This window comes from Panthera uncia, chromosome D2 (genome assembly GCF_023721935.1).
Source record: "Panthera uncia isolate 11264 chromosome D2, Puncia_PCG_1.0, whole genome shotgun sequence".
Lineage (NCBI taxonomy): Eukaryota > Metazoa > Chordata > Mammalia > Carnivora > Felidae > Panthera > Panthera uncia.
This window is the reverse complement of record NC_064818.1, coordinates 54,584,101-54,603,105: the sequence shown is the minus strand read 5'-3', so window position 1 is coordinate 54,603,105 and position 19,005 is coordinate 54,584,101. Positions and strand designations below refer to the sequence as shown.

Below are 19,005 nucleotides of genomic sequence, written 5' to 3'. Positions count from 1 at the left end.
ATCACGTGACAAATCATACCAATTGATGCGTTTTTTACTGCAGAACTAGTCCTATACTTTAGCCAATGAGAAGTCGACTTCGTTTCCCTCCTGTGGCAGTCATGGCGCCACCCGTGAGGTACTGCATTCCGGGTAAGTGTACGGGGCCCAGAGCGAATTCTGGATGAGACAGAGGCTGGAAGGCTGGATGGCTAACACCTTCTGGGCACCCGTCACTGATGCAGCATTTTTCTTCAGGCGAACGTCTGTGTAACTTGGAGGAGGGCAGCCCGGGCAGCGGCACTTACACGCGACACGGCTACATCTTTTCGTCGCTTGCTGGCTGCCTGACGAAGAGCAGCGAGAACGGCGCGGTAAAGGGGCAACTTCCCATTTCCTCCTTCTCTTCCTTTCTTTTAGGCTTCTTTTGATTTGCGGGCGCGTCTTTAGTGCCCCGGCAGTAGAACAGCTGGTCTCTTGAAGCTGAGGTCTCCACTGCTGGGCACTTGGTCTCGCTTGGTTATAGTGCTGACACTCACAGAAGGAAGTTTTAGGGGACGAGCAGAGGCACGCTCAGCCCCGCAGTGAGCTGAATCTTGTCCGAAGGTCGCCTACCTCTCCGGCTGCGTTTCGCTTTATCCCTACCTCACTCTCTGCAGTCTAGTCACACTGGCTTCTTTCACTGTCACTAATGGGCTAAGCTGTGTCCTGCCACAGAGCCTTTGTACGCACGCCATCTGTTTGGAACACGCACATCTCAGCCTATTTCGTTTCTACCTATCCTTCAGATAGCCTCTCTAGCATCATTTTATCAGGGAAGCTCTCCTAGACCCACTAGTCAAGGATAAGAGTTTTGTGAGCTTTTGTTTTGTTTTGTTAAACTCTTTAACAAAGAACTAAATTTCTGTCCTTCCGTGCCTTAATCTTTACATATAATTAAACACCCAGTTACATGTTCCCCACTAGACTCTAAGTTGCATGAAAGCAAGCCTCACTACCATACGTTTAGTGCCTAGCACAAGGTAAATGCTCAGTAATGTTTGTTGAATGCCTGATACTCTCCTGCCTAGCTCCAGAGGCTCGTCCAGGATTAGCCCAGCATCAGATAAACAGTCTTTGAGGGAGCAGCTTAAAGACAGGTAGCATAGCAGGGGCGCCTGGGTGGTTCAGTTGGTTGAGCATCGATCTTTGATTTCCGCTCAGGTCATGATCTCACATTTCCTGGGTTCAAGCCCCCCATCGGGCTCAGCACAGAGCCTGGCTGGGATTTCTCTCTCTCCCTCTCTCTCTGCCCCTCCCCCGACTCATACACGCTCTGTCTCTCTCAAAAAATCAATAAATAAACATTAAAAGAAAAAGACCAGTAGCATAGTAGAAAGAGGATTCAGAATTAGAACACTTAGGTACTGACTATCTAGACCTTGGTTCTGCTTTAGGTTAGAAACTTGAACTCTCTGGTTTTTAGATTCTTCCTCATATGTAAAATGAGAGACTTTTTATTCAATCAATTTTGAGAATGTCTTTAACATTTTTTTAATGTTTATTTCTGAGAGAGAGAGGTCACTGGGAGAGGGGCAGAGAGAGAGGGAGCCAAGATCAAGAGTCAGACCCTTAACCGGCTCAGCCACCCAGGCACCCCTTTAACATTTCCAAGTTTGTTCATTTCATAGGAATAGATATCTATTGAGCATTTTTATGTGCCAGGCACAGTGTTGACCTCTAGAGAAATGGTAATGAGCCAAATACACATGGTCCCTGCTATCAAGGGGCACAGACACAAATTGTAAACAAGTAAATGTTCAAATGAGTGTATGGCTACATAGGTGATGACTGCTTTGAAAGAATATTACAGGGGCTCCTGGGTGGCTCAGTCGATTGAGCGTCCGACTTCAGCTCGAGCCATGATCCCATGGTTGGTGGGTTCGTGCCCCGCGTCAGGCTCTGCTGACAGCTCAGAGCCTGGAGCCTGCTTCAGGTTCTGTGTTTCCCTCTCTCTCTGCCCCTCCCCTGCTCATGTTCTCTCTCAGTCTTTCAAAAATAAATAAACGTTAAGAAAAAAAAAATCAATGAAAGAATATTACAGGTTATCATGAAAATATGTAATAGATCCATCGTAGTCAGCAGAAGTGACGTTTAAACTGAATCTAAAGGATAAATAAAGAGTTGGGTGGGTGGGTAGAGCACAGTCTTGATAGAAAAAAAAAAACAGGTTGAATAGAAATCCTGACATGAGAAGATATTTAATGAGTTAGTGAAACTGAAAGAAGGCCAGGGAACTGAAGCATAGTGAACAAGGGAGAGATTAATAAAAGATGAGGCTCAAAATATCTGTCTTACAGCAACAGCCAATACAATGCTCAAGGAGAAAACTACAAGTATTTCCTTAAAATAGCATTAATCAAGTATGGCCATTATTATATAACATTTATTTGGAAATTCTAGCCAGTACCATAAAATGAGAAAGAGAAGGAAATAGTATAACTTTGGAGGAAAGAATCCAGTTATCCGTGATTCCAGACAATTGGTTATATTCCAAGAAAATCACCAGAAAGCTTGTTAGAATTGATCTGAAATTATTAGACTATACACTCTAACAGCATTCTTCCCTTGAAGAATGGTCCCTTGACCCTCCTATTGCCTAAAATTTCTAAGGCTCTCTGTTCTGGGCACAAATAAGTCTGTAGTCCACCTGCCCTCGTGACCTCAGCTGTGGACCAAGGCATTACTACATTACTCTTAAGCCACAAATACCTTTATGCAAGGCCTAGTCAGGATACTCATATTTTATTCTTCTCTCTATAGCTTCCTGTCATTTCTGTGATGAGAGAAACAGAATCCCAATTACTACCAGATGTGGGGGCTATTGTAACCTGTAAGGTAAGTTGGTCTTAACCTCCCTGCTTAGGAAACCTGTTCGATGGTAAAATCATGATCTTTGTAGAACTGCACTATCTAATAAGGTAGCCACTAGCCATATATGGCCACTTAAATTGAAATGAATTAAAATTAAAAATACATTTCCTCAGTCTCACTAGCTGCATATAGTTAGCAGTTGCCCTATTGGCCAGTACAGAACACTACTATCATCACAGTGTTACTGGACTGTACTGGCCTAGAAAGTTCTGGAATAATAATCAAAGCAGCCAAGTTCAGGCACGCATACTTCTTTCACTGAGCTGATTCCCTGAGTATGCAGCTTGGGAAACAGGTGCCAAAAGGTAATAAGGAGGCCTTTTATTTTTATTAATTTTTTTTTTAATGTGTATTTATTATTGAGAAACAGAGACAGAGCATGAGCATGGGAGGGGAAGAGAGAGGGGGAGACACAATCTGAAGCAGGCTGCAGGCTCTGAGCCATCAGCCCAGAGCCCAACGCAGTGCTCAAACTCACAAACCACGAGATCATGACCTGAGCCGAAGTCAGATGCTTAACCGACTTAGCCACCCAGGTGCCTCTAGGAGGCCTATTTTTTAACATCTGGAAGCTGAGATCTTTTCCTGCAGCAAAGCAAAAGGCCTTATCCTCTCTCACTCCTGTTAAATTTCAGGTCTTTTAAAGTGTTTCAGGGGAAGTAAAATTGATGCTGTACTGATCAGTAACTGAAATACATCAATACACCCTGCCCATCCCCACTTTCTGCAGGTTAATTTGTAGCTCTTAGTCGCACTCCTTGTAAATTTCTCCAGCAGAAAATTTGTGTGTTATTCTGAAAATAACTGGAGAGGCAGTGATCCAAATACTGTGCAGTAGCTGAAATGTACACTTCTGTCCACTCTACAGGACTCTTAATTAGATCTGTTAAAGGTCTAGGTTTGCTATAATGCCCTGTGTCTATTTATGTTAGTCTTCTGTGTTTTTCAAGACCTATTCCACATTTCACTGGACACCCTCAGTAACTCTATTAGGTGGCCAGAGTGACTCTCGTTCCACTAGATATGTATCATTTATGCAGAGTTAAGTAAGAATCAACTTATCTTAAATTCTGTAATTAGTAAGGTTGCTTGGATTAAAATCACCCTAATTCCTACTTTCATGCTGCCTCCTTGAGTTGACAACTGCACAGACCCTAATGCTAATCTTTTCTCTGTTCCACAGGTCTCTAGCATCAATTCGCGCTTTGCCAAAGTGCACATCCTATATGTGGGGTCCACACCACTTAAGAACTCTTTTCGAGGAACTATCCGGTAAGAAGTATTTGTGTCTTCACATTTGCCACAGCACCTGGAATGAAATAGGATAGAACAGGAGACTGGAATTTTTAGGAACCATTATGGTTTCTATACCTGCCTCTCTCTTTGTGCTTTGATTCTCTCCAGGTAGTGTCCAAAGAAAATGTTACAATGTATGAACTAGGAAACAAAGGAAAATATGAACAAGATCGGGCTTTAAATTTTTTTTTAATGTTTATTTATTTTAGAGAGAGAGAAAGAGCATGAGCAGAGAGGGGCAGAGAAGGAGAGAGAGGGATACACAGAATTTGAAGCAGGCTCCAGGCTCTGAGCTGTCAGCACAGAGCCCAACGCAGGGCTCGAACCCACTAACCACAAGATCATGACCTGGGACAAGTCAGATGCTTAACCGACTGAGCCACCCAGGTGCCCTCACAAGATCGAGCTTTAAAATGAAAAGAATTGAGCTAAGCTAGAGACTAGTGGTACAGGATGAGTCATATGAAACAAAGTAGAAGGGGGGGTACCTGGGTGGCTCAATTGGTTAAGCATCCAACTTTGGCTCAGGATATGATCTTGCTGTTTGTGGTTTCGAGCCCCACATCAGGCTCTGTGCTGACAGCTTGGAGCCTGAAACCTGCTTCAGATTCTGTGTCTCCCCCTCTCTCTTCCCCTCCCCTGCTCACTCTGTCTCTCAAAAAATAAACAAACATTGAAACTAAGTAGAAGTCATTTTAGGAAATCTCTTCCTTTCTTGAATTTAATACATTTTAAAGGATTGTAAGACATGAAAAAGCTTAGTGGGTAAGGGGTACGTGGCTGGCTCAGTAAAGCATGCAAGTCTTCATCTCAGCATTGTGAGTTTGAGCCCCATGCTTGGTGTAGAGATTACTTAAAAATAAAATCTTTTTCTTTTTTTTTTTAATGTTTGTTTAATTTTGAGAGAGAGAGACAGAGAGAAAGAACAGGAGTGGGGGAGGGGCAGAGAGGGAGATAGAGAATCTGAAGCAGGCTCCAGGCTCTGAGCTGTCAGCACAGAGCCCGATGCGGGGCCCGAACCCATGAACTGTGAGATCATGACCTGAGCTGAAGTTGGCCACTTAACCAACTGAGCCACCCAGGCGCCCCCACTTAAAAATAAAAATTTTTTTTTTTTTAATTTTTTTTTTTTTCAACGTTTTTTATTTATTTTTGGGACAGAGAGAGACAGAGCATGAACGGGGGAGGGGCAGAGAGAGAGGGAGACACAGAATCGGAAACAGGCTCCAGGCTCTGAGCCATCAGCCCAGAGCCTGACGCGGGGCTCGAACTCACGGACCGCGAGATCGTGACCTGGCTGAAGTCGGACGCTTAACCGACTGCGCCACCCAGGCGCCCCAAAAATAAAATTTTTAAAAAAAGAAATGGTTAGTGGGTGAAATAGTAGTTTTTTTTCCTACAGGTTTTTTGAGAAAGGACAAACAATACTTGTGAGCTAGATAATGTAACTTCTCAGGCTCTTTCCACCCTCAAAATTCCATGTGGTTCTATAGTGCTTCTGTTCAAGCTCCCCTAAGGCAGCAAAGTTCCTTATCCTTTCCTGCCAAATCTGATCTGCTTTTCTCTAGTCAGAGGTATTGCTACAGCTGCTCTGTGTGACCCAAGAATGGGAATGTGGTTTTCTCCTCTGGGTGAGGACTGGGAATGCTTCTACCCTGCTTCTCTTGGTGGCATTTGGGTTCCAGTTATGACTTGTTCTCTCTACTCTCTACTCTTGTAGCTCTTTGTCTACTAGGATTTTGCAGGATAATTCTTTCTCTTCTCTTTCTCATAGATAATTAATCTTTCTGTTAATTCTTTTTTACAGCAAGGAAGATGTCCGAGCTACTGAAAAAGACAAGGTTGTTGGTTGGTTCTGTTTGTTTTTGTTTTTGTTTTTGTTTTTTTCCTCTCTGATGGTCTGAGGAATATCAGTCCTTAAATTATTCTAGTGAATTTCAAACATCTGTGGGAATGTGGATCCAAAGATGCAGGGAATTTATTTCCTACTGGAAAGTGTGGAATTCACTGTCCCTTTCCTCTCCCTGGGATTTTTGTTTGCTCTATTGACCAGAAGGGACTAGTTTACTCCTTGCCTTTGAAGCCAGGTGTTTATTCATTGTTATTCTCTCAGACTTACTCTGGATCCTTTCAGAGCCAGCTATAGTACCTTTTGTCCTAGTCAGATTCCTGCTCAGGTTACTGAATTAAAAATCTTTCATTTATGTGATGATGCTGTAGAAGCAATAAAAGTCGTTGATTGACTTGACTAATGATGACTTCCACCCTGTGGGGTTAAAAAGTAGACTGGCTTTACTAGAGGGATTAATAGTTTCATGTGGATCTGATATAGAGCTTTCATTTAACATTCCTGTTCTTTCTTTACAGGTTGAGATTTATAAGAGTTTCCGCCCAGGTGACATTGTCCTAGCCAAAGTGGTATCCTTTATTCCTAGCAGTCTTGTGGTCCTTTGTCAAACAAGAAGTAGAAGTGGAAAGTAGCTCAAGTGGCTGTGGGAGGGAAGACTTAAAACCCGTCATTTTCCTTAACCAGTGTTACATGACTAGATCTCCCTGGGTGACGCACAGTCCAATTACCTTCTGACCACTGCTGAAAATGAGCTTGGGGTAGTGGTGGCCCACAGTGAATCGGGTGAGTTGGTCCATTCTTCCACATGCTTACCTTTCCCTAAGAGCAATGGTTTGGGATCAGTCCACTGTTTTCTTTCATTACCCTTGTTTTTTAATTATCTAGGCAGCAGTATGAGTGTTGATACTACTCAGAGATTGGAATGATTCTTGTATAATTGAAAGGTCTGAGGGGGGGACTCACTGCCTTAGTGGAATAAACCAGGCTTTTTCTGTATGAGGTGAGGTTCACTAGGTAGCTTGGTGACACTTCCGTTCATACCCAGCTGAAAAGGGAAGGGTCTTAAGCAAACATTAGGGGTCCCAGCTCCAACACCAGCTCTTCCCTTCCAGGTGTCCAGATGGTTCCCATTAGCTGGTGTGAGATGCAGTGCCCTAAGACTCACACTAAAGAATTCCGGAAAGTGGCTCGAGTACAGCCTGAATTCTTGCAGACCTAAGAAGCTACATTTTACCCCACGGGAGGGGTAAGCTGTTTCTAAGAGTACGTGTATGAACCCAACATCAGGATGCCATTGTTTTTATTCACACACCTCAGGTTGACCAACAACCACCTGTAGAAAAATCTGCCAGCAACTTTTACTGTCAGAATATTTTTCTTATGAACCTTGCAATGGATTTCATTCTCTTGAGTGATTCTCTTTTGGAGGTGCCAGCAAATGAACTGTATAATGTTGGAAGTAATCTGTTTCTTCTGACAGTCTTACAAATACATATTTATTGCTGTGACAAAACATTTTTACTAAAAGGATTTTATGGTTTCTGTTGTCTTGAGTAGGGAAAGGAATCTAAAAAGCATCATGACATGGGGCACCTGGGTGGCCCAGGCGGTTAAGCATCTGACTCGTGGTTTCAACTCAGGTCATAGTCTCCCAGTTTGTCAGTTTGAGCCCTGCATTGAGCTCTGTGCTGACAGCTCAGAGCCTGCTTGAGATTCTTGCTCTCAAATTAAAAAAAAAAAAAAAAAGTTTTAAATAAATAAAAATCATCATGACATTTAGAGCAGAGATTTGCCTCGTACTGTTAACTGACACGTGTCAAGTGCTTGCTTACTCTGGAAAAACCTCACCTCCAGTCATTTTGGCATTTCTTATGTTCCTTTTAAGCACTTCTGCTTATTGAGTACTTCCTATGTGCCAGGCACCGGGTCAAGCACTTTATAAACATCCCCTCGTTTAGAGAGATTATGGTTTAGTGAAAATGATAGAACACGTGGTGATGCAGGGTGCATGTGAGTAGTTCTGAAAGTAATTAGGTGAATATAGTATTACTGATTAGTGGGTACTCCAGGAAACGTTAAATCTGAATTGAAAAGAGGGTCAGAGCACTGTTTCGTGAGGTGACCAGGGAAAGATCTGTAATGTGAAGTAAAAGGAATTGAAGAACTGAGGTAGTGACATGAAGATACTCAAGGCAGACAGAAAAACTTAAGCAGAGGGCAAAAGCAGGAATGAACATGCAGGTTTGGGGATGAGGAAGAGATGAGGGTTTAAGCATGGCAAAGCTGCAGAGAGAATAGAAGGAAAGAAGAGATGTCAATTTTTTTTAATCTATATATTTTTTAAGTTTATTTAGTTTGAGAGAGAGAGAGCACGAACAGGGGAGGGGCAGAGAGAGAATGAGATTCGCAAGCAGACTCTGAGCTGTCAGCACAGAGCCCACTGTGGGGCTCAATCTCACAAACCATGAGATCGTGACCTGAGCCGAAACCAAGAGTCAGATGCTCAACCGAGCCACCCAGGCATCTCAAGATATGTCAGTTCTTGAGATGTTCTTCAAGGAGCATCTGTCACTGCACACATCTTCTGTGTGTAGTGACAGTGGTTACAGGTGAACTCTGGAATCAACCCGACTGGGTTTGTATCCTCTAGCTGCTAGCCAGAATAGGTTAGGTTGTTTGGTTGGTTGGTTTTTGGGTTTTTTAAAATGTTTGTTTGTTTTTGAGAGAGGGAGAGACAGAGAATTCCCAAGCAGGCTCTGCACCACCAGCCCAGAGCCTGATGCAGGGCTCGAACTCACGAACGTGAGTGAGTTCATGACCTGAGCCAAAACCAAGAGTCAGACGCCCAACCAACCGAGCTACCCAAGTGACCCTGTTCGGTTTTTTTAAATTAGAAAAGAGTATTGAGATCAATGTAGCTCCACATGCAGTTTTAAGAAACAATTCAGATAGATCCCTTGTACACTTTGCCCATTTTCCCCTAATGGTGACATTGTGCAAATTACAGTATACTAAAATAATCAGCATGTTGACATTGATAGTAGTGCAAGTTTACTTTCTTTTAAAAGTCTGTTTCCTTGTCTGGAATGGTATGATCTCATAGGGTTATTGTGAGGAAGAAATGCAGAAGTTCCAGTACATGGCACTATCGTTGTTATTATATTACTATTATAGATTTGATCGCCTTCTAAAGTATCTGTTAAGTTCTAGGCCTTATGCTAGACATTTTGATATAGTTTAGTCCCCTTACTGATGGATATTTTAAGCTTTATAGATTTTTTTGCAGTGTTGCAGAGAAAATCCCTATACCATACATCCTTGTGCATGCCTAAGATTCTGTGGCAACAGAGATTCCTAAAAGTGGAGCATGCTGGGTCAAAGAATGTGCACATTTTAAATTTTGGTTAGATTCACCCACGTTACCTTGCAGGTAGATACTACCAGTTGATTCTCTCTACAGTGTTAGCCATTGTACTTATTTTATCTCTGAACTTCCCAGTAGCCCTGGCATGTACTAATTATGTCCACACTTTACAGAAAAGTAAACTAAGATTTAGAAAAATCAGTTAACTTGCCTTAAGTCACGCAGACATCCAAGTGGCAGAGCATTAATCTTTGTCCTGTACCTTGATGCCTCCTTTTACCAAATATTGAATAGGATCTTGCACATGCGATTAGAGGCTCTCCAAATTGACATTGGTTCATTAATTATGAGTGCTTGTTGGACATCATTCATTCAAATATGTTAGGCAATTATTCTGCCCACCAGTGTTTCAGGAAGTAGGAGGTAAAACAGTGAACATGATAGAATCCTTTCCTTGTAGAGCTTAGATTCTAGACGTGGGCAGGGGGCGCCTAGATGTCTCAGTCAGTTAAGTGTCTTCAGCTCAGGTTATGATCTCGTGGTTCGTGGAATGAGCCCCGCGTTGGGCAGTATGCTGACAGTTAAGCCTGGAGCCTGCTTTGAATTCTTTCTCTGCCCCTCCCCTGCTTATGCTTTCTCTTTCTCCCTCTCAAAAATACGTAAACATTAAAAAAAAAAAAAATTCTAATGGGGGAAGACAGGTGATAAGTAAACAAAGAAATGCTGTAATAGTGTCCTAAAGAAGAGCATTTGAAACAGTTGGGTAATAGCCTCCTCTGACCTGCTGCAGAGCAGGTTAGGTTTTCTCACTGTTGACCACTGTATTGTATCACAGCTAAGTTTATGAGCCTGTCTTCCCTTCTAGCCTGAGGTTTTAGGGCAGGATTCTGTCTTTGAGTCTTCAGTACCTGGTATTGTGACTAACACATAGCAAAAGCACCATAAAAAATTTGAGTGTTCTCATAGCTGACAGCTATGCCCAAATAGTGATGTTTAGTGATATTCACTAATCTAAAATTGGTTCTAGAGACAAGAATTTCTCTGTGTTGGAATAGTGGTTCTCAGCCTGGGTTAGATGAACCTCAGAATTGTCTATGAAGTGGGGCAGGCACCTGGGTGGCTCTGTCGGTTAGGTCAGGCCATGATCTCATGGTTTATGAGTTTGAGCCCCGCATCAGGCTCCGTGCTGACAGCTCAGAGCTTGGAGTCTGCTTTGGATTTTGTGTCTCCCTGTCCCTCTGCCCCTTGCCCATTCGCTCGCTCTCTCGCTCTCAAAAATAGACATACATTAAAAAAAAATTAAAAATTTTTAATTGCCTATAAAGCTTTAAAAAACAACAGAGCCCTAGCTCTGCTTTGGAATCTCATGAGGTGAACCCACAACAGATGTTTGGGTTTTTCTTTCAGCTCCATGGGTGATTATGATGTGCTACCCTGGGTAAGCAGTCTTAGAGGTACAGTGGTTGCTGGCCTTCTGGTAGTAATGATAAATAATGCTGGTTTTCTGTTACTTTCCTGCCACAAGAGTTCTAGTCAATGACTGAAGACTGCTATGTCAGGATATAGAGGGACTCTGATCTAAGCTGCTCCAGTCTGACTTGGGCGAAGAGCCTCGATCAAAGAAAATTATCAACTTTTGGTTTAAGATTCATTATAGGGCAAGTAAACTTAACATTCCACCAGACTGCTGGAGACTTAAATTACTAAAGGTCATCCTAGGGTTATAGATCAAGTGAAAAACTAAACCTGAAAAGCAAGATGATTAGTATTTACATTTTAGGATAAGGACTTCTGTTCAACATCTTTCATCTGGGTTCCAGTACTTAGTAGTATATATTTGGCAAGTTTCTACATCTCTTTCAGTCTATTTCTTCTGTAAATTCGGAATAACAGCCGTTTCAGAGGTTGTCAAGATTAGAGGTTATGTAGCTGGCATAGAGGAGCTTCATGAGAGCTTAACAGACAGAGGGTGTTACTTGCTCCTACTAGAAGAAAGGTATTATGGGCTTTCTCTTGCCTTGTAGGCTTTCATGTTCATTATCTTTTGAAAAGCTTTAAAGAGAAGGAAAATGTAAGCAATGTCCCTTCCCGATTACGTATACAATAGTCCTTTTCTTCTGCATCATTTTATTATACAGTTATGTGCCGTTTTTGAGGATGAAGTGTGAATCAAGTTTACAGATTTTAATTTTTGAGAGAGAGCACAAGCAGGGGAAGGGGCAAAGAGAGGAGGACAAAGGATCTGAATCAGGCTGACAGCAGTGAGCCTGATGTGGGGCTCAAACTCACAAACCTCAAAATCATGACCTGAGCTGAAGTCAGATGCTTAACTGAGCCACCCAGGCACCAAGTTTACAGATTTCTAATAGAAAAAGGCTAGCTTTTGTAAGGTAAACAAGCCTTTACCTTACTCAAAAGAAGGCATAATGGAGTTTGAGAATTTGACCACTCAAGGAGTATTCAGCCAGCACACTGAGCAAGTGCTATAGAGGCAATAGGAATGGAGGGCTCAGCCAGGAAGACCTGCCCACCCCCATACTTCAGCTCCCCAACCTAAGGTGGAAAACCCTAGTAAGATACACCCAGTTTAATGTTCAAGCTGATCTTCTCAAATGAGAGATTACTACATCACACAGAAGATATTGCACATCACTCCTTTATTATACTGATCTGGAAAAAAGATTTAGTATAGTTACGCTCAAAATGAGTACTGGGCCCAGGTGGCAGGACCAAGCAACTGGAACATGATCAGAAACGTATACAGTAAAAGACACGCTTGGACGTGATCAAGAGGCATTTCACTGCCATAAAACATTAAGGCAGGGGAGGGATTCTAAAACACACAGCAGGATAAACTCCTAGGCCTCAGAAGTCAAGGAAGGGGCTTCTCCCACGTTGGTGTGAGGAATGGCTTATTTTGGGATGACTGCATGTGGGAATATTTCAACCGCAACTAGAAACCCCAGAAGGGTTTTTGGTTTGTATTATTTTATATATGTATATATATATATACTTTTTTTTTTTTCTTTTTGTAAAAGTAGATGCAACACAAAACATTTAAATTGATCCCAGTCTTCTGGAGCCAACTCTTCTGGGGTCAGAGGGGAAATGATTCTTTCACTGGAATGACTGGAGCCCCCCCAGACAGTCACCTGACTACAGAATAGTACAGGACTGGCTCCTGGGAACACAAATAGGCTCTCTTACTTCTCATTGGTCACATCTTAGCATGGTTCCTTCCTATCCCCAACTCAATAAACAGTAGCAAAAACACCAGAGTTACTAACTCTCTACTTTTGGGTAAAAGTCTTCCCTCAGCTTGGGACTGAAGACTCATGCCCCAGAAGTGCCATTCTGACTAGACTATATGAAGAGAGTGGGTGCAAGAGACAAATGGCTAAACAAAATTAGGAGCCACTGGTCCCCATCTGCAGCTAAAACTTAAGATGCCTACAGATGTGGTCAGTGTGACATGTGCAGGGAAGAAATGTGGAGGAACGGGATGGGTAGGGAGGGTGTCCTTGGAAAAGTAGTCTGCCTGCTCGCCTTCACTTTTTGGCCTTGCCCTGGGCAGCCACAGCTTCCATGGCTTTACGCACGGTCTCTTCATCCCCCAGGAACTGCATGGGCTTGATGGGCTTCAAGTTCTTGTCCAATTCATAGACCATGGGAATACCTGTTGGCAGGTTCAGCTCCATGATAGCCTCTTCAGAAAGACCTGAAGGAAATACACAGCATGATAAGCCAAGCTAGACACGAATCCATGTCCCCCCTGCAGGTGACAAAGGACTTTGGTAGGAATTAAAACAAGACACCCCGGGGCGCCTGGGTGGCGCAGTCGGTTAAGCGTCCGACTTCAGCCAGGTCACGATCTCACGGTCCGTGAGTTCGAGCCCCGCGTCAGGCTCTGGGCTGATGGCTCGGAGCCTGGAGCCTGTTTCCGATTCTGTGTCTCCCTCTCTCTCTGCCCCTCCCCCGTTCATGCTCTGTCTCTCTCTGTCGCAAAAATAAATAAGAAACGTTGAAAAAAAAATTTTTTTTAAAGAAAAAAAAAAAAAGAAAAAAAAACAAGACACCCCTTCTGATATTTATAGTAACAGTAACAATCTGTATTATAGATCAATCACCCAAAGAATGCCTCCAATACTTAGTTCTCAGCCACTGAAAAGAAAAAAAGTATGTAAGGTGGTATACTGCAGATATCTCTCCCAAAGTGGGGTTTGGAAACCCACAGTGAAGCAGGACTATACACATCTCAAATGTCCTGTGTAGTCCATCCAGTCTGACAAAAATCAGCACATCTAGGCCTCTAGGCCCTCAGGTGAACCAATTTAAGATGCAAACGGAGGGACTATCAATGTGTCCAGCCTTTCCCTGAAGATCTCTTTTGCATGAAATAAATCCGATTTGTGGCAGTTTTGCTGTGTCCCTCCTGGAGGGCTCCCCTGAAAAATGTACATACCCTCCAGATGCTTGACAATGCCCCGAAGGCTGTTGCCGTGGGCTGCAATCAGGACCCGTTTCCCCTCCTTGATCTGGGGAACTATTTCTTCATTCCAAAAGGGCAGAGCTCTGGCAATTGTGTCCTTCAGACTCTCACAGGAGGGTAGCTGATCTTCAGTGAGGTCTGCATACCTGCGATCCTAAACAATACAAATCCATGCTCACCAATTAGTAGTAGTTGTATCTGTTCTGCCCATTCCTCATCCCCTAAGGTATGAATCAAAGTGACAGGTGAAGGTCTTTCACCAGGACACAGAACGGAGCTGAGTTTGGTCACAGGGAGAAGAATTATTTTGCTGCTCGTCCTACCACCATTACCCGCTACTGGGAAAATGAACAGTTCAAATGAAACAGAACTTAGAAGAAAAAAGGTAGGTATAAAGCTCTTCCCAATTCACTTAATCTTAATAGTTGGCATAAGAAGGCCCTACAACTCTAAGGGGCGCCTGGGTGGCTCAGTCAGTTAAGTGTCCAACTTCAGCTCAGGCCACGATCTCACAATTTGTGGGGTTCGAGCCCCATGTGGGCTCTGTGCTGTCAGACCAGAGCCTGGAGCGTGCTCTTGATTTCTCTGTCTCCCTCTCTCTGCCCCTCCCCCTCTCCCTCCTACCCTCTCTCAAAAGTAAATAAACATTAAAAAAAATTTTTTTTTAAATGCCCTACGACTATGGATGGGTTTTATAAGGTATCGCAATGGAGATACAAAAAAGAAGATATACTTTCTTTTTAGGTAAACAAGTATCAACTAAATCTTTTTAACAAGTGAAGGCCATTCCTTGGAGAAGGAGAATAACAATTAACTAGCATAAATTAAACAACTCAATAGGACCAAGCAGACACTACTAAAAGCTAAAAAAGAGTGAGGCCCAGGTTCTAACACCCTGGTCCTAGGCAGAATGAGCCAAACCCCCATTTGTCCATACCTTACTGATGTTGCTGTAGAAGGGATGGTCGGGTTCCATTGGAGGTGGCGGGACATCATAGGAGCGCCTCCAGATCTTTACTTGGGCCTCACCATGCTTGGCAGCAGTTTCTGCTTTATTAAGGCCAGTCAGACCCCCATAGTGCCGCTCATTGAGGCGCCAAGTCCTCACTACAGGCAGCCACATTTGGTCAATGGCATCCAGCACTGTCCAGAGAGTCCGAATTGCTCTCTTCTGCACGGAGGTGAAGCAGATGTCAAACTCATAGCCAGCATCTGGGAATCATAAATTCAAAGTGATAAGCCAATCGGGTCCACTATGGAACCAGAGTTTTCTCACATCTGAATTTAACTAGTTTGTATACCCCAGAAAAAAAAGACAATATTCCACCTTTACAGAAGACAAAATATGTTGATTTATGTTATAGTTGACAATGGACTTTCCAGTGGTTCCCCAATAATTCATCTAACCCAAGACCTAAATGTATTGTCAGGGAGCTAACCTATGCCATCTGTGCTGCTTATCCTAAACCCCAGAATGCTGTGTTAAACCCATTTTAAGAATTTATTTCTGCTTCAATTCTTTCAAGAAAAGGATCCTTAAAAACTTGGAATCTCTTACTAAATAATCACCAATATTTATGGAGGGCTTACCATCTGTCAAGCACTATACAAATTATTTTGTATACGTTTTATTTAGTCTTCATGACAATCCTGAGATTATAATCCTTACAACCCATTTTACCAGATGAGGAAAATAAAGACTAGAGGGATTAAGCAAATCATCCAAGGTCACAGCTTTAAATGAGAGATTAAAACCCAAGCTGTGTGACTCCAAAATCCAACTCATAACCTCCATCTCTAGCTACCTCCATATTATTCTAAACCCTAAGGATCTGTTTGTATTTTAGCTAAAACAGTCACTTCTGCCCAATACTAGTAAATCTATTTCAGACCTAACCTCTTGTCTACGGGAAAACAGTTTGAAACCCAACAATCAGGACACAGCAAGAGCTCTTAGAGGATGCTGATTAAAACTTCAGTACATTGCATGAAATTGTATTTTCACTATGTAGCGGAAATCACATCAGTCTCTTAATCCACAGTGCCTTTCTGCTATAGTCAAGTGCCAACCTGTACACACTTAGGTCAACTGTTAGACCAAGTTCAGGAGAAGCCACTCCCTGGGGAAAGCAGAAAGAGCAAATGCTGTGCAGTCTGACTCATTTAGACACGAATCTCTCCTCGTCCACAGTAGTTATTAAGGTGTAGTAATCAAGTTATGTTGCCCCAACCACCCCAACAATTAATCTTCTTAGTTCGTGGAAGATTATCCCCCCTTCCCACTTTAAAAGGGAGATGGCCCTTTATGTAGTGTTTTCCTCCATGAGGCTACAAGGCCCTCTTTGAAATTCAGCACAAACTTTCCTGGGTATTGCCTCATACTGAGGTTGCCAACAGTAATTAATGCAATGTGAAGTGAATTCTGCCAGTCATTCAACTGAGAATGAGGCCAATAAGAACTACGCTGATGGGGGAGGGGAGGATTAATCACCAGGAAACCCATCACTACCCACAGGGGAAAAGATGACAAATCTCATCAAATCTCCTCACTGAACCTCAGGATAAGTCCTAGTAGACTCCATTACCATCTCCTCCCTAACTATAAGGGGAGGAATGGCTCCCCAATAAAAGGCTGAGTCACTGGCAAGTGCAAGCCTCATCTCCCATGCTGAAAAGCTACTGGCTGTTTCACTGCAATTATTATTTCCCCTTGTGATGGAGTGCCTCCTGTTGGATACACAAATAGATCCCCAAGAAGAAAAGCAGTTCCACTCAGGAGAACTTCCCCATTAAATAAAAGCATAGCCTAGGATATTCCCAAGTGTGGGGTGGATGGTGTGATATGTGGTGTGGACTTCATCCTCTCCCAGGAGTAAGACTGCATGGAGAAACTCAGTTCTCACTAGCTCCCTCCTGAAACGATTCAAGAGTTTATAAACCCTACTATCATTTAAAGCTCTGAAAAATTTAATATATTTAGGTTTTTTATATTATTCACAATGGTCTTCACGATTCAGATTTCTGTTTTTAGTCTTGTTTAATATAATCATTTGTGATGCCCATAACAGATACTAATCTTTTAAATAGGATTTTTTTTTTTTTTAACTAACGCTACCAACATTTACTTAGAAAGTGACATAGGGGGTGCCTGGCTGATCAGTCGGTGGAGCATGCAACTCTTGATCTCGGGGTCCTTGACTTGCAGCCCCACGTTGGATGTAGAGATTACTAAAAATAAGTCAACAACAACAAAATCTTGAAATAGGGTCTGCTACTTTAAAGAGATTACAAGTTTAACCATTTGATCACTCTTTTAGGGTACAGCTGCAATTATCTTTGTCCTGGGCTAGTCATCAGCAAACCACCACAGACCCATACAGTTCTTCCTGCCAAACAGAGAAAATGGCCTCCTTTCCCAGCTCTTTCCCTTTCCCAGCCTCTCCTAAATGTAAGTCACACCAAGCCATCTCAAAGCAGACACACAGCCAGCAGGATTACATTTCCTACACTTTCCAAACCTTTGCTTCAATTCAAAAGGATCTACGGTGAAGGCAAGAAGCTAGAAAGAGTAACCTGAGGCCAAATACCTGTTCCACATCAGGCATCAATGACCCTTTCAAATGGCTGCTTCAATGTCCAGAGGTTAGAAGAGCGCAGGGCAAGATCTGCCCTAATTACATCAGTGGAAGCACCTCCTCAGTACAGAGGGATTCTCTGAGTTGCTGGCAGCTGAGAATGCTTCCTTATAAAAAGCATTCCAAAACCACAAAGAGCTGTTCGCCGCAGGGGGCAAGCCTGGGTAGGCGAGTTTATCTCACTGCCACTTCCACCTTTGCCCGGCGTCTACCTGTTACTCAACCCAGAATTGGAGCGAGCGGGATGGACTAGGAATAAGGAGATACGACCTTGAACAAGTCATCTATGCAATCCTCACTTTTCCCAGCTATAGAAGAGGGCCAGCGAGGGAAAGAAAGGAAGGGGATAATAATCTGCTTCATGGAATCGTGCAGAGGACAACTCAAATTATTCATTCATTCACTCATTCATTCACTCAATTACATTTGTGGATGCATCTGGGGCACAAGATTCGTGGGATGCTGCTGAACAGCAAAGGCCTACGTAAGCACGTGGGTATCGTGAGGCCTGTTGTCCGCCCAGCGCCGCGTTACTCCCCCACAGCCGGGGACAAGCGTGTGGTCTGACGCTTCACGAGGATCCGCAGCAGCCTCTTGAAAAGGCTTGGTTACAGCTCCCGGAAGACACCGGCCATCCAATTTAATAACCCGTCCCCGAGTTACTGAATGCTCAGATTAGTAAATAGGAGAATTTCGCCAAGGCGGTGTCGTGGAGAATGCAGTGGGTTGCGGGGCGACCGCCCCCAGTCCTCTTCCCGGCGTGGCCCATCACACCACTGGGTGACCTTGAGCAAGTCGACAGCCCCCCCCCCCCCCGCACACACACCCTGAAACCATTTTGCCAACCGCAAAATAAACTGCAGGAGAGCTGAAGCCCAAGGTCAGCTCTCTCCGCGAGGGTACGGGGGCGAGCCAGGCGGCCCTCAACCAGGGGCGCCCGCCCGAGCCTCCGCAGCCCCCACCCACAGCCCGCCCCGGTCCGTTCCTCACCTCGCAGCGCCTGCCCGCCGCGCTTCGCCTCCTCGTGCCCGGCAGGGCTCAAGTCGGCGTCGTACCAGCCGCTGAAGCGGTTCTCCAGGTTCCAAGCGCTCTCGCCGTGCCTGATCAGCACCAGCTTATAGGCGGCCATGGTGGCGGCTCGGGGCGCGACGCAGAGTGGGACTCGCTGAGATTCCGGAGTCGCTGTCCGGCCCCAGCCGCGCCTGCGCGCTCGCACTCCACCGCCCAGCTCCCGCGCACTTGCTCTTCCAAATCTTTCCACTCGCTCTGGGCCGTCCTCCGCCCGCCGGGTGTGCGCATGCGCCCCGTGCCAGCGCTGCAGCCGCCGTGGGGGAGGGGCGCGCTCGAGGGCGCCAGAGCGCATGCGGTCTCGTCCGCCGGCCCCCTCGTCAGCCGCGGCAGTCACGGAGCGCACGTAAGCTCCGAAAGGCGGCGGAACTTTCGCCTAGCGCCGGGGCGTGCGTGCCGGTGGTGGCGTTGA

The 19,005-nt window shown here is 44.2% G+C and overlaps 2 protein-coding genes across 4 annotated transcripts; one reads left to right on the top strand and one right to left on the bottom strand.

Moving 5' to 3' along the window:
• The first annotated feature begins 36 nt into the window (after positions 1 to 36).
• EXOSC1 (exosome component 1) lies at positions 37 to 7,567 on the top strand. 3 transcript variants are annotated; one of them, XM_049645499.1, is made up of 8 exons: positions 37 to 132; positions 238 to 353; positions 2,782 to 2,856; positions 4,076 to 4,164; positions 5,996 to 6,029; positions 6,556 to 6,606; positions 6,736 to 6,820; positions 7,150 to 7,567. In XM_049645499.1, exons 1-8 carry the CDS (start codon positions 66 to 68, stop codon positions 7,254 to 7,256), a joined length of 624 nt encoding a protein of 207 aa, XP_049501456.1. In that variant the 5' UTR covers positions 37 to 65; the 3' UTR covers positions 7,257 to 7,567. The 3 variants fall into 3 exon arrangements, with proteins under 3 accessions (XP_049501456.1, XP_049501457.1, XP_049501458.1); XM_049645500.1 differs by lacking the exon at positions 2,782 to 2,856; XM_049645501.1 differs by lacking the exons at positions 37 to 132; positions 238 to 353; positions 2,782 to 2,856 and having other exon boundaries at positions 4,119 to 4,164; positions 5,996 to 6,036.
• Positions 7,568 to 12,067: 4,500 nt separating this feature from the next.
• Positions 12,068 to 18,788, bottom strand: PGAM1 (phosphoglycerate mutase 1). Its single transcript, XM_049645498.1, has 4 exons — positions 18,516 to 18,788; positions 14,828 to 15,102; positions 13,864 to 14,044; positions 12,068 to 13,119 (listed from the first exon to the last, which is right to left on the bottom strand). The coding sequence occupies exons 1-4, from the start codon at positions 18,652 to 18,654 to the stop codon at positions 12,950 to 12,952; spliced, it is 765 nt and encodes a 254-aa protein (XP_049501455.1). The 5' UTR covers positions 18,655 to 18,788; the 3' UTR covers positions 12,068 to 12,949.
• Between the last annotated feature and the right edge of the window lie 217 nt (positions 18,789 to 19,005).